This window comes from Acinonyx jubatus, chromosome B4, assembly GCF_027475565.1.
Source record: "Acinonyx jubatus isolate Ajub_Pintada_27869175 chromosome B4, VMU_Ajub_asm_v1.0, whole genome shotgun sequence".
NCBI lineage: Eukaryota > Metazoa > Chordata > Mammalia > Carnivora > Felidae > Acinonyx > Acinonyx jubatus.
The window spans coordinates 130,687,317-130,713,806 of record NC_069387.1 but is presented as its reverse complement, the minus strand read 5'-3'; the positions used below and the strand labels follow the sequence as shown (position 1 = coordinate 130,713,806).

Below are 26,490 nucleotides of genomic sequence, written 5' to 3'. Positions count from 1 at the left end.
AGGAAGGCTTCTATGAGGAGGTGACATTTGAGTAGAGACTTGAATGAATTGGGGACCTATCCATGCACAGTCCCTGGCAGAAGCGACAGCTAGCCCAGGGCTTGAAGGAGATAAAGAGCCTGGTGTAATTGAAGAATAAGGCAGTCGGGGTCGCTAGGGTAGAGGGAGAGAGGGGAAGCGGAAGGAGATGAGTTTGTGAAGGTTTTCACCCCTTCCTCCAAACAGAGCTGTGGCAGTTTTCCAGGGGAAAGTAGTGTCTGGCATGTCACCTGTCCCCAGAGGCTGACAGTCACAGCAGGCTTCTGTCGTGCGACACTGAGTGGTAGCATAAAACACCGTGAGATTTTTTGTTGTTGTTTATGGGCTACACATTAATCATAGGAAATTAAGGGTATTGAGAACGATATGGTTCACAGAAGTTACAAAAGAAGTTTGGAAGGAAGAAGTGACTAAGAAGTGAGATTAAGAGTAGATAAAATAGGGGCGCCTGGGTGGCTCGGTCGGTTAAGCGTCCGACTTCAGCTCAGGTCATGATCTCGCTGTCCGTGGGTTCGAGCCCTGTGTCGGGCTCTGGGCTGACAGCTCAGAGCCTGGAGCCTGCTTCGGATTCTGTGTCTCCCTCTCTCTCTGACCCTCCCCCATTCATGCTCTGTCTCTCTCTGTCTCAAAAATAAATAAACATTAGAAAAAATTTTTAAAAAACGGGTAGATAAAACAATCTTGGAAAAGATGGCAACTTGAGCAAAGGTTTCTGACACTGTCCTTAGCAGTCCTTAATGAAACGACTGGCCCAGAACGTGTTGACCTCTCTCGTCTGCATACACCATGCAGTTGACCATTTCTCATTATTCCTACTACTAGTAAGTTATAATTGGATACATTAACACTTTAATTCATCACACTTGGAGCCCAAAATGAACATAGTAGTGGCTCTTTAGAGACTTTTCAGTTTACTTCTGAAGGCTTGGGAAGACAGGAGATAATACGAGTTTGTCTCAAGATGTGGAAAGGTAAGTGATTTTCTTTGATCATTTCTCCTGGGAGGGGGTTGAGAATTGTAGTAACGATACTATATATTCGAACAGGTATACTTTTGTATCTGTGAGTTACACCGAATAGATCTGCTTCTCCTGGTTTTCACATAGAAACCTCAAGCCCAGACAGATGACCTAACTGAGAGTCACACAGATGGTTAAGGACAGCGTCTTGGTTAGGATTCTGATCTTAGACTATTCGTCTGGCACTCTATTAATGGCATCAAGTTGTTTTGATAGGATGTTATGTCAAAGAAAATCTGATTAGGGCAATCAATCCCTACTCTTCTCCCGCCCCGATTGTACCCCTTTAACGTAACGGATGTTAACAATGTTGTGGGTACACAGCTGGCTGTCTGCCTGCCCATCCATCATCCATCCAGCCATCCATATATTTCTCTACTTCTCTCTCCTGGATACATACATAATGCTTGATTTTCCCCTGTGCTTTCCAGATTTGAATCATACCGTGCATATTACTTTAAATCTTTAGCTTTATGTCATGGTCACACATCCAGGTCAGTAAATCTAGGTATAATTCATTCCTCCTCTTTTACACCTATATAATTTGATTATAGAGTATGTATTGCTTTTAAAAAGAAATAGCATATTTAAAGAGCAAAATGTTGGGGAGCGGGGTGCCTGGGTGACTCAGTCAGTTGGGCGTCTGACTTCAGCTCAAGTCATGATCTCACGGCTCATGAGTTCAAGTGCCACTTGGGCTCTGTGCTGACAGCTCAGAGCCTGGAGTCTGCTTCGGATTCTGTGTCTCCCTCTCTCTGTGCCCCTCCCCCGCTCCCACGAGCTCACTCTCTCTCTCTTTCTCTTTCTCTCTCTCTCAAAAATGAATAAGTATTAAAAAAATAAAGTGCAGAATTTCATGTCAGTATGGTGTTACGATTTAATCATATACTCGTTCACTTCTTAAAGTATCAGAAAAGGGCACTTACTGACAATTCCCACGGGACTTAGGTTTCCTTGTTCGTTTGCTACAGATTTTTTTTCACTTTGCTTACGTTGCTTACATTTTCCCCCCTAGTTTTCTTTAGAATAAAAAGTCCTCGCAGCCCTAAGGCGTATTTTCTTACCGACGCAAAGCCAAACGTGTTTTTCAGGCTATCATATCCGGGAAAAGTCTAAGCAAGTCATGACACTGCTGGTGGATGAAGAGCTGCTGTGCAGAGAGAGGGAGGCAGCGTGTCGGACGAGGCAGCGAACCTCCCACTCCGTGACATTTCCTAAAAGACTACCTGGTACGGCTAACACCCCAGCAGTATGTGCCTCTGCCCACACACCAGAAATCCCTGCCTTGGAGAGGAAACGTAAGCTTCTTAAGGTTGCAAGGCAACGTAAATACAAGTACGTATCATGAACGTTGGCCCCGAATGTAGTAGGTATCATTTAAGAGCAACGAAAAAATAGAAAACGTTGGGGTTTAGTTCTGAGGTATTAATACAATATAAGTGCCACCATTACTGTATTAGGCGTCATGCTGTTCGAAACAAAGACGAAGAATAATACTCAGTGGAAAAATGTATGACCATTTTCTGAATGCAATTATCTGGGATTCACATAAAATGGGATTTTGGGGCTTGAAGGGTATTCAAGTAGTGACTTACTTATTTGGCATCATGATTCACTTTAAGATTTTGATCATCACTGAAACGGGAGACTCAGGGTCTGGGTGTCTGTGCATTTTGTGCTGTTTGCTCCTACCGGTCGAGAAACTGACATTTTCTTAAATGTGCCTCGGAATTCTGAAAGTGCTCTGAAACTATTATGAGACAGTACCTTGTATTATATAAGCCTTCCCTTGGCCTAAAATTTTAAATATGAACCAAACTTTTTAAAAAAGATTTCTTTGGGGGCATTTGGGTGGCTCCGTTGGTTAAGCGTCCAACTTTGACTCAGGTCATGACCTCGTGGTTGGCAAGCTTGAGCCCCACATCGGGCTGTGTACCATCAGCACAGAGCCCGCTTCAGATCCTCTGTCCCCCTCTCTCTGCCCCTCCCCAATTCCCTTGCTCTCTCTCAAAAATAGAAAATAAACAGGGGTACCTGGGTGGCTCAGTTGGTTAAGCGTCCGACTTCGGCTCAGGTTATGATCTCACACTCCTTGAGTTTGAGCCCTGCATCGGGCTCTGTGCTGACAGCTCAGAGCCTGGAGCCTGCCTCGGATTCTGTGCCTCCTTCTATCTCTGCCCCTCCCCCACTTGTGCTCTGTCTCTCTCTGTGTCTCAAAAATAAATAAATGTAAAAAAAATTTTTTTTAATAAAAGAAACATTAAAAAAAGGGAATTCTTTGTGATGTTATGATAGAAATCAGCAGGAAGATGCAATGATCTTTTCTATTAAATTTACTAAAATGTTAACGGAATATCATTGTGTTTGATCTTCTGTGGTACAAACCCCGCCGATAAGTTTTGTATAAGGAATGGACAGTTTGAGGAAGCAAAAGCATTAAAGAAATGTGACTCGAAAGGGATGAAACTTTGTGAGGGATGTAGCAGGAGTAGAATGGAATTAAAAGTATTTTCAGAGGCTTGCCTCCTGGCTTTATCATGTAATTTGATTAAGCAAGATCCTGAAAGAACTTCAGGTGTTCAGGATGAACAGATGTTTCAAATGTCAGTTACGTATGGAAATTAAAAGTGTGAATAATAATACCAACACAGACTAATCCTGCTAAAAATCACGAAAGTACTTCTCTGACTCTGTCAGGAGTTCTCGAATGTTCACTCAGTTTGTATTTGTGTGGCCTGGAGATGTGGAAAGGCAGGAAAGGATAGTAAATGCCATCCACATGCTTCTAAACATAGTGGAATCTCTTTCTTTAGGTTAGCCGTTCCTTCGAAATAAACCTCTAGGAGAGATGGAGACCCATTCTGCAATTTTCTCATGGAAGCCTTCAACTCAAACTAATAGGAGTAACAGAATAAAACAGCCAATTATAACTCACCCAGAGTCTTCACCCCTTTTGCTATTTCTGTAACCTTTCTTGGTCTTCCTGCCTCCATTGCTTTTCTCGCTTCCTTTCTCTTTCTTTTTTTTTTTTTTTAAGTTTATTTATTTATTTTGAGAGAGAGAGAGAGAGAGAGAGAGAGAGCACAAGTGTGTGATCAGGGTAGGAGCAGAGAGAGAGGGGGAAAGAGAGAATTCTAAGCAGGCTCCATGCTGTCAGCACAGAGACCAATGTGGGGCTCGATCCCATGAACCGTGAGATCATGACCTGAGCCGAAATCAAGAGTCGGATGTTGAAAGTACTGAGCCACCCAGGAACCCCCCCTTTCTCTTTCATTATAAACTTACATTAATGTTCAAATAATTTGAACATTTGAAATTTGAAATTTGGCTATCAAGTGGAAATTTGGAGCTATAGCAGTGAATAAAACATAGTCCCTTTCATCATGGAGCAAATATTTTGGTGACAGAGACAGATACTAACCACACATAAATAGATCTAAAATATTACGTTCGTGACAAGTCCTATAAAGAAAAGGAAGGCAGTATCAGGGGACAGAGAGCGATAAAGATGACTTTCTTTAGGTCAAAGAGTAAGGGAAGGCCTTTTGGAGGAGGTGAATATATAAACAGAGACTCAAATGAAGAAGGAAACAATCCACGTGTATCTGGGGGGTACCAGGCAAAGGGAACAGCAGGTGCAAACAGTTCTGAAACTGGAATAAGTTTGGCATACTTGACTGAAGCTTAGGAAGTGAGTCTTTCAACTGCTACAGAAGTAGCTGAACTCTGAGCCATTTTTATGATTCATCCAAGGAAATCAAGTATTATTGCATTATCGTCACTGCTTTTTTTTCTAACCCCAAATGATATTTTATAGCTTTCTGACCCATCTTATTCACTAAACTGAGGTTAGAATGCCTTTTGACTACTTTTAAATAGTCTATCTACCTTTAAATGAAGTTTTGCTACAGTTAATTTTTTTTTTTTTATATATCACAAGCATGTGTTGAGTATTTACTGTGTTCCAGACACTGTTCTAGGCCTGGGAAGCAAAGTGAATGTATTTCTGCTGTCTTGGGGGTTATATCGAGTGAGGACTTTCAGTCTGTTTTAAAAAAAATGTTCAAAAAATTTTAGTGATGATGGCATCATTGAAATGAATTTGTAGTGAGAGTACTATTTCAAGTGAGTAGTGAATGTTTGGATGTAAAAATGTGGTAAATTTATTAAAAATCTGTTAAATTACCTAAAAATTTCATTTATCCATCACTATGCATGTATACACATATACATACAGGATATGTACATGTGTGTGTTTGTGTTCAAAAATAGTAATTGGATTAAATAAGCTTAGCAATACTAGCCATTTCCATGTAGGCATTTGAATCTGAAGCTGTATTTTAAAGGAGGAAAGGAAACTGACAATTTGGTGTGTGTGGGTGGGGGAGGGAGGTAGGAAAATAAATTGGAGGGGCATTTTTAGTGGGACAGAAGACGTAGCAAATGAAGACTTGGAGATAGGTGGATCTATCAGAATTAGGTATTCCCATAAGTGATAGTAGAAGAGGCCACAAAAATGTTAATGGCTTGAACACAAAAGGATTTTTTTTTTCTTTCTTCTAAAAAGAACCAACAACTAGATATTCTAGGACTGATGTGGCTCTTCATGATGTCGGGGACCCAGGGCTCTTTCTGTCTCACTGCTCCATCAAACTCAGCATGGAACTTCCACTTCCCGATCCAAGATAGCTGCTGGAGCACCAGCCATCACATCTGCATTCTAGCCAGTAGGAAGGAGGAGAGATGGAAAATATGAATACTCCTTCCCTTTAAGGACACTTCTTGAAGTTGCTCATAACCTTTTTGGCTTACATGTTGTTTAGCATTTAGTCACATGGACACTGCTAGGTTCAAGAGAGGCTGAAAAATGTAGTCTTTATACGGGACAGGTATGTGCTCCAATGAAAGACAGAGAAGCTGTGGTTAAGGAAGAAGGAAAGAATAAATACAGGGAAGAGTAAATAGTCCCTACTGTAGTGGCAAAGAATACAAACAAGAAACGAATTAATCATGTTAATACATAGTTGTCAGACTAAATGGAATCGAGACCATAAATTTGAATATGTAGAAAAATGTGGACAGATCACTGAGAATACTCAGCACCGTTCGTAAAGGACGTAATGAGCGGTATTTGGAAATTTCAATTTGATGCGACTAGGAACCATTGTAGGCCTTGAAGAACAGAAGGGATGTTTAGCTTAGTCACAGAACTTAGCTTTCTTATTACTGAAAACAGCTGTTTGTGGCAGATAATTCTTATTGCTTTGTGTAGAAATGAAGGCGATACGAATTGAAGGGAAGCTCTGTAAGAGACAGTTGTTTTAATCCAGCATCCTGCTCTCGGGTTATTGAAATGAAGGAAAGGCAATGTTTCAAGATAGAATAGAGAGAGGAAATGGGGTAAGTAGGTGATGTATTGGAGAAGAAAGAGAGAAATTGAAAACGACTAACATTTAAGCTAGAGAGGCAAGTGATGGTATCACACAGGGAAATTTCCATCAGGATGTATTTAAAGATGTCTCCAAATTATTTAGTTCCATTGAAATGTGAAATTGAATGCATTGCTAGAAATCTGATTCCCAGGCTTTAGGATCTAGAGCTGAAACAGCTGTGCCGAGCTTCTTTGCGGTAAATGAGCAAGGGAGAAAAGGTACTTTGGAGAAGGTGTTAAACACACATTACTACTTCTACTCCTTTTTCTTCTCTTCCTAGATGTTTCCCCCAAGTTTTAATTGTGGTAGATAGCTTGGATAGTCTTTGTTTAGGTGATTTTGTTGTGTGGAGGAAGAGACGAACTGAACGATAATTGTTGCCTGATAGCAGGACTGAAAACTATATATGCACCGTTATAACTCAGCTTCTCTGAACTGTAAGCCTCAGGGTTACGTCCTTTCCTTAGAGGTGATAATTTAAAAAGCTGTCGCCAGAGGTGTTGCTTACAACCAGACCAGCGAAGCATTCCCTGTGTTGGTCATCCGATCCTCCACAAAGAGCTCTTTAGTGGTATTATCCTTTGCGATGGAACTTGTATCAAAGAAGGATTACTCTGGTCTATGTGAAATGTAATAGCCCTCCACATCATGGAAATATTGCCCGAAAAATCATTTATGTTTCCTGTTGGACCGAAAGCAAAACTTCAAAATACTTGCTATGCTTTTCTAAGCAAAACACCAGTGTTAGTGTTGCTTCCTACAGTGAACTTTGTACTAACGGAGTTGACCTGGAGTCACGCTTGGTTGCCTTGTCACATACAGTCTAGACGGCAGGGCTTATGGTCCAAATGGGAGTTCCTACTAAATCATCTGCATTGATGAATGTCAAACAGTGATTTTTTTTGTAACTTAAACAAATGTACAAAAGCGAAAATAACAGCAACTTATATCTCTGTCACCCTAAGCCAACCACCACTAACATCTTAGAACATTTACTTCCAGTCTGGTTACTTTTCTTCTTTTGTTTTTGTTTCAGAAAAATCACTCTATTCTTGTAAAAACAATACAAACTCGAAAGTACTGAAGAATCAATCACTTCCAATCCCCTCCCTCCGAAATAGCCATAACTCGTATCAGATGAACATAAATTCTAGGCATTTTTCTGTGCATATACACATTTAGAAAATGGATAACTAGAAAGTTTTTTTTAATTTTTTAATTTTTTTTAATTTTTTTTAACGTTTATTTATTTTTGAGACAGAGACAGAGCGTGAATGGGGGAGGGTCAGAGAGAGAGAGGGAGACACAGAATCGGAAGCAGGCTCCAGGCTCTGAGCCACCAGCCCAGAGCCCGACGCGGGGCTCGAACTCACGGACCGCGAGATCGTGACCTGAGCCGAAGTCGGACGCTCAACCAACTGAGCCACCCAGGCGCCCCGAAATTATTTTTATAAAAGTGGAATTGTACTAGATGCAGTTGTTTTTGCTCAAAAATATTTTAGGCCTACTCCTGGTGGTTAGACTTGCCAGGGGCTCCTAGAAACCCGTTTATTGCACAATAACCAAAGACCCTAGATGACAAACCACCGAGACATTTCTGGCCTCACTAGAGGTATGGGAAGTCTCCAAAGACCTTGCCTTCCAAAAATTTAAATTAATTAATTACTTAAATAAACAAAATAAGAGCAGGACATGTGAGCTGGGGTCAGAGTGGCTTGGAGCTGGTGCCTGTAGGACACTGGAGGTGTCTGCAGGGGTAGAGGTGTTTAAGGGCGCTTGTCAATGGTTTTTTAAAAAACGGTCTTGGGCCTCACTTGAGCATTGTGAAGGAAAGCCTCGGTTTGCTGTGCAGAACCTGGACACTCGAGAGGGCACTGAAGTGATTCAAGGTAATTTTCTTTGGAAGAATAAAGCTCATTTCGTGAGTTAGTCCCACAGGATTCCCACCAATTAAGATCAGACAGTGAGCTCACAGTCTGTGTCACCAATCCAGGAAAGAAAAGACTAGCCTATTTAGTCCCCCAAATATTGTAGGTAGTAGAAAGGTCAGATACACGATGTAGAATAGCTATGTAAGTATTTAGATAAGGAAAGAATACAATCATGCTGTTGATTTGGAGAGATTATGCACGTGTAGGGGAAAGGCATATGGAAAATCTCTGTATTCCCCTCTCAATTTTGTTGTAAACCTAAAACTGCCCTGAAAAATGAAGTCTTAAAAAAAAAAAAAAAAAAGACATACACACAAGCACAAGTGTCAAAACTGGTTTTATCCTTCTCTAAATTAATCTAATTATTCAAATGTCAGTTGTATCTGCAATAGCCTGGCTCCTTGGGCCAAACCAAACTCTAAAAATTAGGACTATTTTACTTCAAAAAAAAAAAAGATTATTAGGAATGAATGTAGGAATTTGAAACATGGAAACTTACAAAAATGAGAAAAACCACTGAAATCGAAATTTTAATTTAGTGAACTAGAAGCTATGTCCAAAGGAAAACACTGAAACAGTGTTAAGACACGGAGGACACATCTGCAGGGGAATGACACTTACCACGCCAGTCACCTCTCCTCTTCAGCTACAGCAGAGGCAAGATGACAGTGATACAGCATTTTCAAAGTGCTGAGAGAAAATAACAGCCTATAATTATGTACCCAGCAAAACTGTCATTCAAAGATAAGGGTGAAATAGTCACTTACAGGTAAATAAAAAACCTAGAGCTTAGCACCACGGGACCTTTGTGAAAGTATATACTTCACAAAGAAGGAAAATTGTTCCAGGGGCACCTGGGTGGCTCCGTCGGTGAAGCGTCCGACTTCGGCTCAGGTCATGATCTCACGGTTCGCAGGTTCGAGCCCCGCGTCGGGCTCTGTGCTGACGGCTCAGAGCCTGGAGCCCGCTTTGGATGCTGTGTCTCCATCTCTCTCTGCCCCCTCCTCCATTCGCACTCTGTCTCTCTCTCTCTCTGTCTCTTAAAAATAAATAAAACCTTTAAAAACAAATTTTTTAAAAAAGGAAAATCATTCCAGAAGAATGGTTGGAAATGCAAGAGGGAATGATTAACAAATAATAAGTATGTATATAAAATAAAATGAACACTTTCTGTGTAAAATAGTAATGTCTAACTTTTGAGTTTTAAAAACAGACAACTAAGGGCGCCTGGGTGGCTTAGTCGGTTAAGTGTCTGGGGCCTGCCTCGGATTCTGTGTCTCCCTCTCTCTCTGCCCCTCCCCCACTCACGCTCTGCCTTTCTCTCTCTCTCAAAAATAATAAACATTTAAAAAATTAAAATAAAAACAACTAAAATAGTGGGTAGCCATGGTATATAAGTTGGAAGTGAATCTATAGAATTAACCGTTCTGAGATCCTTGCATTTTTTGTGAGAGACCAGTAAAGATATTATTCGACTCTCAACTTTTAAAGGTAAATGGGCATGATAAACTTGAAAGGATTAACACCAAAAAGAGAGAAGTAGAATGCATAAATTCCAAAGTAGTGACAAAAATAGAATGAGAAAAAAAAATAAAATTTTATAAAGGGCAAGAAGCATAGATAAAGTGGGGTTGATGGAAATAACAAAGGTAAAATGATAGAAATAAGTCCAGATATAGTAATAATCATGATAAATATAAATGGATTCAGCTCATCTGTTAAAAGGCAGAGATTATCAAATTGGGACAAAAGAAGGCCAGATACACGCTTCCACATAATGGTTAAAAGCAAATGGGTGGCTCAGTTGGTTGAGCTGCTGACTCTTGATTTCGATGCAGGTCATGATTCCGGGGTTGTGGGATCAAGTCCTGCATGAGAGCCTGCTTGGGATTCTCTCTTTCCCTCTGCCCCTCTTCCTGGCTTGCTCCCTCTCTGTCTAAAAAATAAAAAAGAAATTAAGTAAGTAAATAAATAAATGCAAATGGGTAGGAAAAGATGAATCAGGCATATACTAATTTTATAAAGCTGGTATAGCTATATTAGTATCTGACAAAATAGAATTTAAAGCCTAAAGCGTTAGTAAGGACAACGATAAAAGGCTTAAGTCCCCAGGAAGACATAACGTTTCTAAATGTCAGTACACACCCAATAAAATAACTTCAAAGTATATAGAGCAAAAAATGGTAGAACTACAGGAAGACATTGAAACATATATCATTATAGCAGATGATTTCAAAATCTCTCTCAATTATTGATAGGCCAAGTAAATAAAACGTTTTTATTATTTATTTATTTATTTATTAAAAAAAATTTTTTTTAAACGTTTATTTATTTTTGAGACAGAGGGAGACAGAGCATGAGCTGGGGAGGGTCAGAGAGAGAGAGGGACACACAGAATCCGAAGCAGGCTCCAGGCTCTGAGCTGTCAGCACAGAGCCCGACGTGGGGCTCGAACTCACGGACTGCGAGATCATGACCTGAGCCGAAGTCGGACGCTTAACCGACTGAGCCACCCAGGCGCCCCAATAAAACACTTTTAAAGGGACTCCTGGGTGGCTGAGTCGGTTAAGTGTCTGACTTTTGATTTCAGCTCAGGTCATGATCTCATGCTTGTTAGATCGAGCCCCACCATCGGTCTCAGTGCTGGGTGTGGAGCCTGCCTAAGATTCTCTCTCCCTCTCCCTTTGCTCCTCCCCCACTCGAGCACACACTCTCTCTCCAAAAATAAATAAATAAATAAATGAAATGAAATGTTTTTTTAAATATGGATTTTATAATTGATTATGTTATAAAGCCAGTCTTAACATTTCAAGGAATCTGTATTACACAAACCACTTTTTCTAGCAAAAATGCAATTAAGTTTGATTTTTAAAAATGTACATCAAAATTTTTCATATATTTAAACGTGGAAGTATTCCTTTTAAAATCAGATAGAAAAAAATGTTCCCATTCTCTTTGCTTCTGTTCAGCTTTGTACTGCCCCTAACCGTCACAATAAAATAAGTAAGACAAATTAAAAGCATAAATATTGAAATGGAATAAAAATATATCTGAGATATAGAAAACTTGAAGGATCTATAGACATATTAGGAATAATGAGAGGGGCACCTGGGTGGCTCAGTCGGTTAAAAGCATCCACTTCTTGATTTGGGGTCAGGTCATGATCTTGCCATTAATGGGTTCAAGTCCCACACCAGGCTCTGTGGTGACAGCCTGCTTAAGATTCTTTCTCTCCCCCTCTCTCTCTGCCCTTCCCCTACTCACATCCACATGTATGCATGCTCTCTAAATAAATAAATAAATAAATGAATGAATAAAAAAAAAAAAAGAAATAATGAGAGTTTTAGCAAGATGGATGGCTATTATATCAAAATATATAAATCAAGTTATATTTTCTTATGTATCAGCACCAAACAGTAAACATATTTTTTAAATACCATTTATAATAGCAAAAAATCATTATTTACTTAAGGATAAATCTTTTACAAAGATGTACAAGATCTATACACTGAAAATTATAACACTTAACTGAAATATGTGAAAGGTGACCTATACAAATGGAAAGATATTCATGTTTGCTTATTGAAAAACTCAAAAATGTGAATATCAATGGTCTCCAAATTGCATAGATTTAGTGGAGGTTTTCCTCAAGCTTGGTGATACTGACATTTTAATCCAGATAATTCTTTGTTGTGGGGGCTGTCCTGTGCCGTGTAGCATGCTTAGCATTATCCCTGGCCTCTACCCACCAGATGCTACTAGCAACATCTCTCCCTGTTGTGAAAACCAAAAATATCTGCAGACATTGTCAGATGTTTCCTAAGGACGAAAATTGCCCTCCGTTGAGAACCACTGATTCAGTGCAATTGTAATCAAAATCCAAAAAGGATTTTAAAAATTGAATGTAATGGGCTGATTCCCAGAGTTATCTGGAGTATCAAAAAAAAAGCTATCAAGAATATCCAAAACATTCGTGAAGAAGAATAAGATGGGCTTGCCTTTCTGGATAACGAGACTAAAGCAATTGTAATCACGACAGTGTGGTATGGATGCAGGGATAGGTGCGTGGGCCAGTGGGACAACTGTAGGACCCAGCACACAGACTTGTACAACTAGGTTATCTTCATATATGACAGAGGTGGTGTTTCACATTGGTGAGGAGAGGGTGAACCACTTCATGAATAATGGTGGGGCAATTATTTACCTATATCGAAAAAGTGAAATTAGGTTTCTACCTCTTACCGTGCACAAAAACAAATTCTAGAGGAATTAAGGACTTAAAGGAGGTGGGGGGGAAAGAAGGACTTCAAAATGTTTAGAAGAAAATAAAGGAGGGGGCGCCTGGGTGGTTCAGTCGGTTAAGCGTCCGGCTTTTGACTTTGGCTTGGGTCATGATCTCACAGTTCAGGAGTTCGGGCCCCACATCTGCTGTCAGTGCAGAGCCTGCTTGGGATTCTCTCTCCCTCCCTCTCTCTCTGCCCCTCCCCTGCTCGTGTGCTCTGTTTCTCTCTCTCAAAATAAGTACATAAACATATTTAAAAAAAAAAAAAAGGAAAGGAGAATATCTTTTTTACATTGGATATGGAAGGATTTCTTAAACGTTACCAAAAAACTACAAGCTATTGAAAAAGCATTTGTCACTTTGACTCTTGCGGTAGGCAGAAGACTGAGAATAAGCCCCAAGGACCTGTGCCTCTATGGACTCTCCTCCCCTTTGAGGGTGGGTATGACCTGTGAATGAGAAGAGGTATCACTTCCATGATTATGTTACATTGTACGTCACAAAGGGAGTATCCACGTGGGCTTAATCCAGTCGCACCAACCATTTGAAAGCAGAGTTTTCTCCAGCTGAAGGCAGAAGAGGAAGTCCCAGATTCCAAATGGGAGAAGGATTTGATGCACCCTTACTGGCTAGAAAATGGAGTGATAAGGAACGCAAGTGGCTTCTAGAAGCGGAGACCCATTGATCCCCGGTGGCCAGCCGGCAAGGAAAGGGGGACCTCCGTCGTACGACCACAAGGAAACGGAGTTCTGCCAACAACCTGAATGCTCTTGGAAGTGGATTGTTCCTCACAGTCTCCAGATAGAAGTCCAGCTTCATTGACGCCTTGATTTTGGCCTCGTGAGACCCAAGGCAGAGAACCCAGTCAAGCCTGCCAGGCCTGCTGATCTACATAATGAATGGCTGTTGTGTCTTAAGCCAGTAAGTTTGTTGTAATTTTTGGCAGCAACAGAAAACTAACAAGGCTTATTAAATTTAAGAATTATCTTGCCATCAAAAAACACCATATAGAAAGTGAAGACGGTCCCGCACTAGGAGAAACATTTCTAACATATGTAAGTGACAAGGGATTATCCAGAATATATAAGGAACTTCTACAAATCCATGAGAAAAGGACAGCCTCACTGAAAACTGGGGGGGGGCAGATATGGAAAGCATTTCCTAAAAAAAAGAGGGAGGAAACACGTACGGCCGAGAGACGTTTTTCCGAATGCTCAACCTTGTATTGTGATACAGTAGCAACGATTCTAAAATAAAATATGTGAAAATGCACAATTGCAATAACTTGAAAAATCGTCTAATGCCATATTGTGAGGAATGTCCTTCTGTTCCTTGAAGTATATTTTCTTGTGCATTTGGAGTCTATTTTTGGCATGCCATCTTCCTCTCTCTCTCTTTATTGCTTCCCCCTCCCTTCTTTCTCCTCTTCTCTTAGTTTCCTCCTGGAATGTGTGTCCTCAGTTCCCAGGTCCTTTCTTCACATCTTGCTGCTGCTTAGGCAGCTCCCTCTAGGCAGTCTGGTTTTTGTTTTTAAAATTTTTTTTCAACGTTTATTTTTGAGACAGACAGAGCATGAGCAGGGGAGGGGCAGAGAGAGAGAGGGAGACACAGAATCAGAAGCAGGCTCCAGGCTCCGAGCCGCCAGCACAGAGCCCGACGCAGGGCTCGAACTCACAAACCACGAGATCATGACCTGAGCCAAAGTCGGACTCAACCGACTGAGCCACGCAGGCGCCTCGAGGCAGTCTGGTTTGAAGGCAGTGTAGAGTAATGGTGAAGCACTGAGGTCCTGGCACCTGACCGACTGGATTTGAAGCCTGCCTCGGATTGTGTGGCCTGTGTGCCCTCGGACATGCCGTTTCATTCAGCCTTTGTGCTGCAGTTTCATTTTCTGTAAAATGGGGCCGACAGAGTGTCTGGTGTAGAATTGTCGTAAGGAGTAAATGAGGCGATACAGGTCCAGCACATACACCCTGGAGGTTGTTTGCTCAGATAACACTTAGCGATTTCTCGATGCTTCCCACCACGACTGAGACCAGTTTGTTCTCTCCACCAAGTTGCAGTTGGTGTGCTGTTTCTTATTTTATCCCTTTTTTCTGCAGCAGCGAGGAAGGGGAGCCTTCAACAGGCCACACGCGATCTTGTTTAGCGTATCTGGGCTCTGCTCTGTCTTCTGAGCCTTTTGCACAGGACCCCGCTCGTTCTGTCTAGTTGGGAAATAGGTCCCGGTGCCGCGGGGGCAAGAGCCGCCCTGAGCTTCAGATCATCTGCCCAGTCCAGCGTGAAACGGTAGTTTTCACTTCCGTTAAAGCGTCAGCGTCTTTATTTACTCACTCTGTTACACCTTTTTTTTTTTCTTTACCCATTTCCACCTCTTCTCAGTCATAAGGAGGGGAAAAAAGGATTGTCTACTCAGTTCCCCTTTTTCCGGACATGAGGATAGTGATGAGAAATCTCCCAATCTTTGCAACTCATCCCTTATCACCTTGGTCAGTAGTTATTTTCCTTTTAAAAACTACTTTTGGTTATATCTGTTTCCATGTTAGATTGCTGTTGTAAAATTTTTTAATTAGTTTTGACTTAAAAAATTTTTTTGTTTAGTGTTTATTCATTTTTGAGAGAGAGAGAGACAGACAGACAGACAGAGAGCAAGCAGGGGAGGGGCAGAGAGGGAGGGAGACACAGAATCCGAAGCAGCCTCCAGGCTCTGAGCTGTCAGCACAGAGCCCCATGCGGGGCTCGAACCCATGGACCGCGAGATCATGCCGTGAGCTGAAGTCAGATGCTTAACTGACTGAGCCACCCAGGGCCCCTTAGTTGCAGCTTTTTAAAAACCTCTTATTCAGTTTTGGGTGATAGAAACTGTTGTCGTTTCAGTGTACTATCTTCACCTGGGAGTCGGCCGCTGAATACTTAATCCTGCTCGTGCAGTGACTGTCTGCTCGTCTCGGTAGCTGAACAGTGAACACAGTTGGAGCATTTTCTTGTTCCCCATTATTCTTAAGTTGAGAACTGCCGGCAGTGTCTCAAATTTTGTGTGCTATTGTTAGCAAAACGCCGAAGTAAAATGGCCTTAGCTCCCTTTTTAAGGTCTCCTGCAACAAAAGTTTGTCCTTTCTCCCCTTTTCTTGTCTACCTATTTAAAATTGCATTTTTAAAATCTGCTTAAACATCTCTGCTTTCTTATTCTGTGTCTTTTTCTGTTTTCATTGAAAAAAAAAAAATAAAAGCCTTTTCTCCACTCATCTCAGAATTCACCTTTCAAAAGAGATCTGCAGTGCTCACAGGCTGCGCCCCGTCTCTCGGCAGGCACGTCTCAGAAGCAAACAGGAACAGACAGGTGGTGTCCGTAGTGGATGTTGTGTGGCACCCCCAGATCCCCTCTTCAAGATCAAGGCACTCATGCCCTCAGCTGCTGGGAAGATTGGCTGCCGAGGGGTCTCAGCTCAGTGAAGAGAGGCTGTTGACCCAAGACCTGTTGGACGCGGGCGGGCTGCTCCCTTGCTTCGAGGCAGGACACCTGTGAAGAGCCATCCCAGCCCCACAGTGCCTGGCAGGATTGGTCAAGGCCTCTGCCGCAACCCCATTACAGACCAGTTTCTCCCCTGGCCCCGTCCTACCGTCCAGGCTCCTCGTAGGTCCCATTACAGAGAGCACTCCCTAATGAATCTCCCTCTTACACATTTGAGCCTTGGGATCGGTTTCCTGGGGAACCCAACCGACGACCATGGCTTTTCCTCAAGGTTTAAAACATAGGAGTATCATAATTTGTGTCTGTGCGTGAAGAAAGAGAATTATACAGCAAACGGCGCAAAATGTTAACAGTTGGTTAACCTGGCCGAAGAGAGTATGGGAGCTCTTCGTACTCTTCTTGCCGTGATGTTTGTGTACGTTTGAAATGACTATAAAATGGAACTTGAAAGAATTAAGACAAGTATCAATCACTTGCAGTTGCTTAAGTGCAGTTATGCTCCAAGACAGGGAAGTTGGTAAGGTTCCAGACTCATGATTCTGCAAAAGTTAGATACATAATCACCATGAGACTTCCATAGCTTACCAGTTCGTTAGCCCACCACGCATTTTCTTTGATGGGTGCATTTGTTCTGTTTTGTTTTTTGGTTTTTTTGTTTTTTTAAAAGCTAATTGTGTTAAGTAAATGACTTAATTTACTTAAATTACCTACACTGATTGAAAGGACACTGTCAATCCGTAGCAGCAACGTTTATTAGATGCTAGATAATAAGTGGGACAATTGGGGAATTTACTCAATTTGTGGAGCCTTCCAGTTCCAGAATGTGCCGTTGCCTTGTGAATGTCTGATGGCTTGGATGTCAGTTCGATATCTCATCTAAGAAGTACCACGGGGTCTGCCGGTTCTGCTCTGCGGTATTATCTGAGCGGTACAGGCTCATGAAATCTACCGCCTCTCTCTCGATGGTTTCCTCACGGCACCTCCAGCCCTGGTATCTAACCTCTCATCTTCCAAAGAGCCGATAGCATCACTGCTTCCGTGCCTTCCCTTCTTCCTTTGGGGTTTCACAATCACACACACACGAGTCCTCCCGGCTTGTGACTTCACGGTCTCAATTGATACAGGGCGTATGAGATCAAAGGGACTTCATCGCCGCTCCGGGACTAAACGTGTCCTCCCTTTCCCTTTGCTTGTGAAAACCCAGAAATAAGTGTTGTGCAGTCACCTAATTCAGTTAAGCACACGTCACTTCCAGCTGAAGTGTTGCGCTGATGCTAAAACAATTTCTGAACGAATTTCCCGAGACTCGCTCTATTCCAACTACATTTCTTCTTGCCCCTAGAAGATTATTTCATATAAGTTTGTAATATTTTAACTATTCTAGCCTGAAATAAATGCATCTCCAGACAGTCAAGGTGTTTTTTTTCTTTCACAGTTGTTGCTGTTACTCAGTTTTCCTCATATTTTACTTCAAAACTGACTTCCTGCAACTATTATCAATCTACCTCTGTGATGTCTAAACCTAAGTCCGCATCACTTCCAGGATAATTTTATTGCTCAATACTCAAAGAGTGATAAGAAAGGTGGCTTCTGGGGTGCCTGGGTGGCTCAGTCGGTTAAGCATCCGACTTCGGCTCAGGTCATGATCTCGTGGTCCGTGAGTTCGAGCCCCGCGTCGGGCTCTGTGCTGACAGCTCAGAGCCCGGAGCCTGTTTCAGATTCTGTGTCTCCCTCTCTCTCTGACCTTCCGACGTTCATGCTGTCTCTCCCTGTCTCAAAAATTAATAAACGTTAAAAAAAAATTTTAAAAAAAGGTGGCTTCTGATGAATCACATGAAAGTACATAGATGATCTAAGCCTCAAACCACTACTGTTTGCCAGTATTAATTATAAAATCTCCAAGTCCCAAATAAGTTCATCTTAATTATTCATGTTCATGTGAAGTGACAAGAAAATTAAAAGAATGATTAATTGCGAAGTCCTTATTCTTTCTTCGGTATCTTTGGCATGTATCATACTCGCTCCTTTTTGCCCGCATAGTTCCTCCTGCTTAGGATCGTTTCTCATTCATATTCACCAGGATCCCAGCCATCCTTCAAAGGCTTGTTCAAATTTTACTTCCTATTTGAGACATGTTCTGACTACTCTGGGGCACACAGATTTTTTTTCCCCCCCGTAGGATGTCTATTCCTAAAGTTAGTTAATTTAAGAAAGCTTGGCATGGTATTGTTTTCCTCTGGTTGTTTCCCATAAGTCTGTATGTCAGACTTATCTCCCGAGTCAGACTGTAAACTTTCTGAAGGCAAGGATCACCACATCCTACACCATTGGTTTTCAAGCTATTTTTCTTGGATAGCCCCTGAAAGATTTTGAAAAATGACATTCGTCCTTGTTCACTGTTAAGTTGGCATGTGAAATTGTACACTAAGTAACTGCAAAGGACAGGATTCAAAATATTGAGATTAAAGACCAAAGAGAGCAAAATGAAATCGTCCCCTGAGGCTTTTACGTGTAGCTAAAGGAATCTAAAATGCTCTTGCGATCGATACCTCCAGTCGTTCATTTGAAAGAACCCACGACGTCTTTAACTATTGGAAGTTTTGCATCATTCCCTTTACTCCTTGAAGTCATGTTTCTCCTCCACGTCCCTCATAGGACTCCATCCTAATAGAAAGTGTTGTTATGCTTGAAAGTCTTCTCTACATTAAATATGTATGTAAATGGAAATTATTTTTCTAAATTTTCTATGGCCAGAGGCTTTGAAGTGGTAAAGTATTCTTTCTAGATTGACTTGTCATTACAATTACTTTTAGTACACAATTGATCAAAACCCAAACCACATAAATGTATTATAAATTTTTATAAATACTTACTAAGCATAAAGAATAGAGTTTTATTGGAAATACGTGTTTCTATGAGATACGTGGAATTCTTTGTTTACACACGTGAATATATATTGCTTATTGCTAGAAATAAGCAAGGTTCAGCATAAATTCTGTTTCTCTTTTACATTTTTATAGGTGGAAATGCTGGGAACACTTGTTCACATAAAATTGTAGGTGGGAACAGAAGGTGTTTTACTACAGCATTGTCACTCCGTTCTATGAATTCCTTTCAAGCAACATGCCAGAATTATATATTGATTTATTATAAAAATGTTTTTCATCTCTTGTCAACTGTTAACTTGATTAGGTCTTTCTTCAGTGTTGTTGAAAGCAAAGAATTGGAAACAACCTACTTAGAAAAAGATTTGTTAAACAGTCATTAGGGGTAATTTACTTTCAGTTTCTGAGAATAATATCCAAAAACCTTTACTAAAAGTTATCAGATGACTATTAATGATACTAGTCACACTTAAAATTTTTTTTAATGTTTATTTATTTTTGACAGAGAGAGAGAGAGCGCGCGCGCGCGCGCGCGCGCATGAGTGGGGGAGGAGCAGAGAGAGAGGGACACAGAATCCAAAACAGGCTCCAGGCTCTGAGCAGTCAGCACAGAGCCTGACGTGGGTCCCGAACTCATGGACAGTGAGACCATGACCTGAGCTAGAGTCAGACGCTCAACCGACTGAGCCACCCCGGAACCCTGATACTAGTTACACTTTAATTTAACCCAATACACTCAGAAAGTGGAAAAAGAAAAATATTAATTCTAATGTACCTGTCAATATAATTTTTAAAACAATTATTTAAAAAATTTTTAACATTTTTTAATTATTTTTTTTAATGTTTATTTATTTTTGAGAGAGAGAGAGACCGTGTGCAAGCAGTGGAGGGGCAAAGAGAGAGGGAGACACAGAATCCGAAGCAGGGTCCAGGCTCTGAGCTGTCAGCACAGAGCCCAACGTGGGGCTCGAACTCACAAACTGTGAGATCATGACCTGAGCCGAAGTCAGGTGCCTAACCGACTAAGCCGCCCAGGTGCCCCTTGAAACAATTATTTTATGTTTCATATGCTTTAAGTATATTTCAGCAACTGTTGAGAACTACAGATTTGGTTCATTCAATTTCTGGAAACTGTCGGCCATATTTACCTCACTGTCAAAGCCAACTCTTATAAGTCAAAACAGTTGGCCAAATCAGATTTAAACTTTCTTCTTTTTTTTTTTTTTTAATTTTTTTAATGTTTATTTTTGAGAGACAGAACGTGAGTGGGTGAGGGGCAGAGAGAGAGGGAGACACAGAATCTGAAGCAGGCTCCAGGCTCTGAGCTGTCAGCCACAGAACCTGATGCAGGACTCAAACTCACAAACCTCAAGATCATGACCTGAGCCGAAGTCAGACACTTAACTTACTGAGCCACCCAGGTGCCCCTTGCACTTTCTCTAGAAAACATTTTACTTTCTTTGTTTAAATAGACATGTAATAGACACTCTGGTTGTGTTCACACTCCTGAATTCTTTTCCTAAGAGAGATGGCGAGGGCATGGAGCCTTGTCAGTTTGTTGGGTTGATGAAATGAGGTGCCCCGCCGCCCCCCCCCCCCCCCCCCCGCCCCTGGCCCCGTGCTTCCCTTCTTTTCTCTCCTGGGACTCTTCCTCAGAATGATGCATCTCTGACAATAGCTGGGGATGAAAAGCACAGGACATTAAATGGAGGTTGTTAAATACAGCTCCCCCATACTGTAGTATGTCTCAATACCAAACATCCCAGGATGGACGAAAATACCCTGTTACTCATGCCATGCGTTGCCATTAAAAGAAACATGCGTAAACAGAACAAATTGTGGAGCTTTACTTTGGGTTTTTCCAGCCTTGATTAAAAGAGGATTCCCTGGGAATGCAAGCTGGTGCAGCCACTCTGGAAAACAGTATGGAGGTTCCTCAAAAAACTAAAAATAGAACTACCCTACCACCCAGCAATTGCACTACTAGGCATTTATCCAAGGGATACAGGTGTGCTGTTTCGTAGGGACACATGCACCCCAATGTCTATAGCAGCACTATCAACAATAGCCAAAGTATGGAAAGACCCCAAATGCCCATCAATGGGTGAATGGATAAAGAAGATGTGGTACATAGACACAATGGAGTATTACTCAGCAATCAAAAAGAATGAAATCTTGCCATTTGCAACTACGTGGATGGAACTGGAGGGTATTATGCTAAGGGAAATTAGTCAGAGAAAGACAAAAATCATATGACTTCACTCATATGAGGACTTTAAGAGACAAAACAGATGAACCTAAGGGAAGGGAAACAAAAATAATGTAAAAACAGGGAGGGGGACAAAACAGAAGAGACTCATAAATAAGGAGAACAAACAGAGGGTTACGAGAGGGGTTGTGGGAGGGGGATGGGCTAAATGGGGAAGGGACAGCAAGGAATCTACTCCTGAAATCGTTGCACTCGATGCTAACTAATTTGGATGTAAATTTTAAAAAATAAAAAATAAAATTAAAAAAAATAGATAAGACAAAAACAATCCAGTAAAAAAAATGGACAAAAGATTTTAAGATAGTGTTTACAGGAAAATAAATGTAGGCAGCTTTTAAGCATATGAAAATATGCTCAGCTTTGTTCCTTCATAGTAAGAGAAATACACATTAACCAGAACAATACCATTTCCCATTTATTATATATTGTTACAAATCTGAAAGTTCCATAACACAGTGTGTGCGTTGATGGAGGGCAACTGGAGATTGCATCTAAATTGGAAATGTAATCCTTTGACCCACGGATTCTACATGTAGCACTGTAAATTTCACATATATTTGCACACATTAAAAAAGACGTACAAGATTTAAATAAATAAATACATACATACATAAATAAATAAAAAAGGATTCCCTATACTCGTCTTTTCTACTATTGTTTGGTGTTTAGAGGTTCTTGTGTTTGCAGCATAAAGGAAGATGAGACACAGGAAGGTGGGGAGAGGCTAGGCCTTTCTTTGTAAAGTGGGAGGAAATTGATTAGGAAATGGAAGGAGCTGGGCGCCTGGGTGGCTCAGACCGTTTCGCTTCAACTTAGGCTCAGGTCATGATCTCACGGTTCATGGGTTCCAGCCTCTCGTCGGGCTCTGTGCTGACAGCTCGGAGCCTGGAGTCCGAGTCTCCCTCTCTGTGTCTCCCTGTGTCTCGTCTCCCTCTCTCTCTGCCCCTCTCCCGCTCGCTCTCTGTCTCTGTCTCTCTCTCTCAAAAATAAATAAGCGTTTAAAAAAAATACAAAAAAGGGGCGGGCGCCTGGGCGGCTCCGTCGGTTAAGTGTCCAACCTCAGCTCAGGTCATGAAAACGGCAACTACAAAACCATTCAGCAAAAACGTATAAGCAGAACTATCCATTTATTTTCATCGGCATATTCTCTTACGTTGAAATTTTTTTTAAAATTTCGTTTAAAAGCAGTTTCTCATCATCTAACCTATAGATCATATATGTGACCACATGAAATTCGCCCTGCAGTAATAAGGTTCTTTTACATCTTAATTAGACTGATTCTAGTTGTCATTCCTACTTTGCTAAGAATAATGTTCAAATTCTGTTTTCTATGCTGTATTGTACCTTATTTTTAAAAAGCTGTTTCAAGTAATGAAGTGTAAAATAAAATTGTCGATGGTAGAAGAGACTAGAATCAAAGTTGTATTTTTAAACCTGCCCGAATTAGCCGACTATAATACAGGGATACATTAAAATGACCACTGGCAGATGATGTCTATGTTGCAGACAAAATGGATCTTCCAGAGTAATTAACTTAAAAATTGCGAGCTAATGTAAAAACATTACGATTTTTTTTTTTTTTTTTTTTTTTTTGCCAAACTGAAATCTTAGCTTTCTGTTGTTGACAGAAAACGCCTCCAAGGCGGGATTGAAACAAGAGCAGCGCCAAGACATCCAATTGCCTAGTGGGACTGTGTTGTCCCAGGAAACACCACCAGTCGAGACGAATGTTTGGAAATCAACAGAGGTAAGTCATTGTGGCAGTTTCCTGTTGCCGCTGTAACAAATTACCACAAACTCAGTGCCTTAAACCAGCACAGATGTGTCATTTTGCAGTTCTGTAGGTCAGAAGTCGGACACAGGACTCACTGGGCTAAAATCAAGGTATCATCTGCAGCCTGCCTCCCTTTCTGGAGGCCTGAAGGGAAAATTTGTTTCCTTGTCCTCTCTGGCTTCCTGTGTTCTAAGAGAACACTTGTCTTTTAATTTTATTGTCTTTTGTTTTACCCCGTTTTAAATAAGAATGCGGTTAAATTACGAAAGTTTTCCGTTAAAGCTCATGCTTTAAAAAAAATCTTCCTAAAGAAATTCTTCTTTATCCTAATAGAATAAAGCTCTCTTATCTTTTCTTCTAAATGAAATCCTCGTGTCCTCTAGAATTTTACCACATACCATAAGAGGGGGGTCTTACTGTCTTTATACCTGTGGATAAACAGTGTTTAATTTATTGTACAGTCCATCTCTCTCTACTCATCTAAAATAACTTTTTAAAAGACTTCAGGAAGTTGCAGAAATAGTACAGACTCCCGTGTACCCTTTACCCGGCTTCTCCCAATGTTGGCATCTTATATAACTGCGGTGCAACATCAAAATGAGGAAGTGGATGTTGGTATGTTACTGCTAACTAGATTACAGACCTTATTTAGTTTCCAAATTTTTAATTCACTATTCAATTAAAAAAATTTTTTAATGTTTATTTATTTTTGAGGGAGAGAAAGAGACAGAGCACGAGTGGGAGAGGGTCGGAGAGAGAGGGAGACAGAATCCGAAGCAGGCTCCAGGCTCTGAGCTGTGAGCACAGAGCCTGACGCGGGGCTTGAACCCGCGAACTGTGAGATCATGACCTGAGCTGAAGTCGGATGCTTAACTGACTGAGCCACCCAGGCACCCCTCACTAGCTGATTTTTTAACCTCCATTTGTGTGTGTGTGTGTGTGTGTGTGTGTGTGTGTGTGTGTAGGGGGAGTGCTATGCAATTTTATTCTAAGTATAGATTCATGTAATCACCAAAAGAAATCCCTCATGCTATCCACCCCATCTCATTCCCCACACCCCAACCACGTCCTCCCCTGACGACCACTAATCTTTTCTCTATCTTTATAGTTTTATTATTTCTAGAATGCTATGTAAATGAATTCAGACCATATGTAATCTTTTGAGATCGTTTTAATTTTTTTCACTTAGCATAATGCTCGTGATGTCCATTCAGTTGTGAAGTTTTCGTATCTCTGGGATAAATGTCTAGGGGTGTGATTGCTAGGTTGTATATTAAGTACCTACTAAATGTGGTAAGAAACTGTCCACCTGTTTCCTGGAGTGGCTGTACCATTTTACATTCCCACCAGCAGTGTAGGAGAGACCCAGTTTCTCTGCCTTCTCACCAGCTTGTGGCATCACCGTTTTTATTTTGGCTATTCTAATAGGTTTATGGCGATATCTCATCATGGTTTTTAGTTGATGTTTCCCAAATGGCTAATGATGCTGAACATCTTTTCGTGTGCTCGTTTGTACCATCGTCACTTCTCTTCGGTGACATATATCTTCATATCTTTTGCTCATTTTCTAATTGGACTGATGATGGTTTATTACCACTGAGTTAGGAGAGTTCTTTGTATATTCTGGATACCAGTGTGTTTCTACTTGTGCTCTCATCCATGAAGATGTTCATCTTGTTTTTGAGCATGACCTGTGTCTTTAATTTTCACATTTGTATTTTTCTCTTTCATTGCTGTGTGTTTGGGGAGGGAAGGTATCCCCAAAGTTTGAATTTACAGAACCATCTTGACTGGAAATCTGTTCCATTTAAGACTGTTTACAATGATCTCATCACTCATTTGTTTTTCTGTTTTATGTGTGTTTCTCCTTCTAGAAGGAAAGCTCCTTGAGAGTAACGACCATTTTAGTCTTACTCATTACTGAATCTTCACTTGCCAAATTTTTGTTAATGAAGAAATGACTGAATGGTAGACACTCAATTTTAACTTCCTTCTCTTCCTCCCCTGTGAAAGAGGCTTGTTTGGTCTTCTGTTTTGTTTAGCGTTCCCTGCCACAGTTCCTATGAGAGTGGCTGGAATTATTTATTGACCTTCTGATCCCAACCCTTTCCCTGAACCCAGTTAGGTATTGGATTTGCCTGATTTTCTAGCAGCCCAGAAAAGTACATAAAATTAAAATTTCACTTTTCCCTAATTGCATCACAGTCCACGGACTGAAAGAAAATATGTAGATCGTTTTAAAAGATATGACATTAAGCAAAATTATTTTTATTATTATTGTTATTTTTTTAAGTTTATTTATTTTGAGAGGTGGGGGATGAGGGGAGAGAGAATCCCAAGCAGGTTCCTCACTGTCAGCACAGAGCCTGATGTGGGGCTCGAATTCACGAGCTGAGCCGAAATCAAGAGTCTGACGCCCAACAGACCGAGCCACCCAGGCACGCCAAGCAAAATTATTTTTAAATATGCGGTCAGTTTTGTTTACTGCCGATGGCTTTTAAGACTTGAATAATCTTACATGCTTTGGAGCCTAACAAAGACATAAGTGCCACCTAGCTTTTTTGTATCAGTCCCCAAATTCTCATTATTATTGTTTTTTTCTGACTTTAGAGGAAACTGCTGTAATTGATTTACATCATTCAGCATCTTATATCAGTTAGCAAAAAATGGTGCCCTTCTCTCAAAAGAAGTTTGAAGTTAGATTTCTCTTTCTCAAAGCATTACTATATCATGACACTATTCCATCATTTTACTGATGAGCGTCTCTCTTATTACTGTCAGGAACATTTGATGTGACCCAATATATCCTCTCCAGAAATCTGCTTTTGTGGCAGAAGACAAAACCTACCAGGCTGAACAGTGAATCTAATTGTTGTTGCCAAATGTACTACATCTACATTAAAATTCTCATGTTCTTAATACAGAATGAGAAAGAAATGATACTGTTGATTGCTTAGGCAGATGAAGGGGGCTTAAAAATATCTTCTAAAAACTTTAAATAGAAATCTCTTTATTCTCTTTCTACAAATGAAAGGATGATCTAAAAGCAGTAAATAAAATTCTTAACAGAACAGGGCATTCAAAAGCAGAGCAGAGCTTGCTTGTTGTACTTTCAAAACTCAGGAAAGCCTTTAAACGTACAGCACTTAGACATGGGTATGTGTTCTCTCTAGGTACTGCCCAGAATCTTTATTATTGAATTTGATAATTAATAAGGTTATTACGTAGCCTTTCACCACCTCAAGAGACCTTCCTCTTTTCCTGTTTGAGGAGATTCAACAATGAGGGTTATGATTTTTTTTTTTTTTGGTCACAGTTGTTTCTATAGCAACCGATAGGGATGCTATGAATTGGTTCACGCAGAATTAAAGCTGACCAAAGCCTTCA

At 40.8% G+C, this 26,490-nt stretch overlaps 1 protein-coding gene across 1 annotated transcript in view; it reads left to right on the top strand.

The window, feature by feature from the left end:
• ENTHD1 (ENTH domain containing 1) overlaps window positions 1-26,490 on the top strand; it is a 98,879-nt gene that overhangs the window by 16,954 nt on the left and 55,435 nt on the right. The window contains exons 2-3 of the mRNA XM_053199640.1: window positions 2,150-2,383; window positions 22,958-23,076. Of these exons, the coding sequence (XP_053055615.1) occupies window positions 2,150-2,383; window positions 22,958-23,076 (353 nt within the window). The remainder of the gene's footprint in view (window positions 1-2,149; window positions 2,384-22,957; window positions 23,077-26,490) is intronic.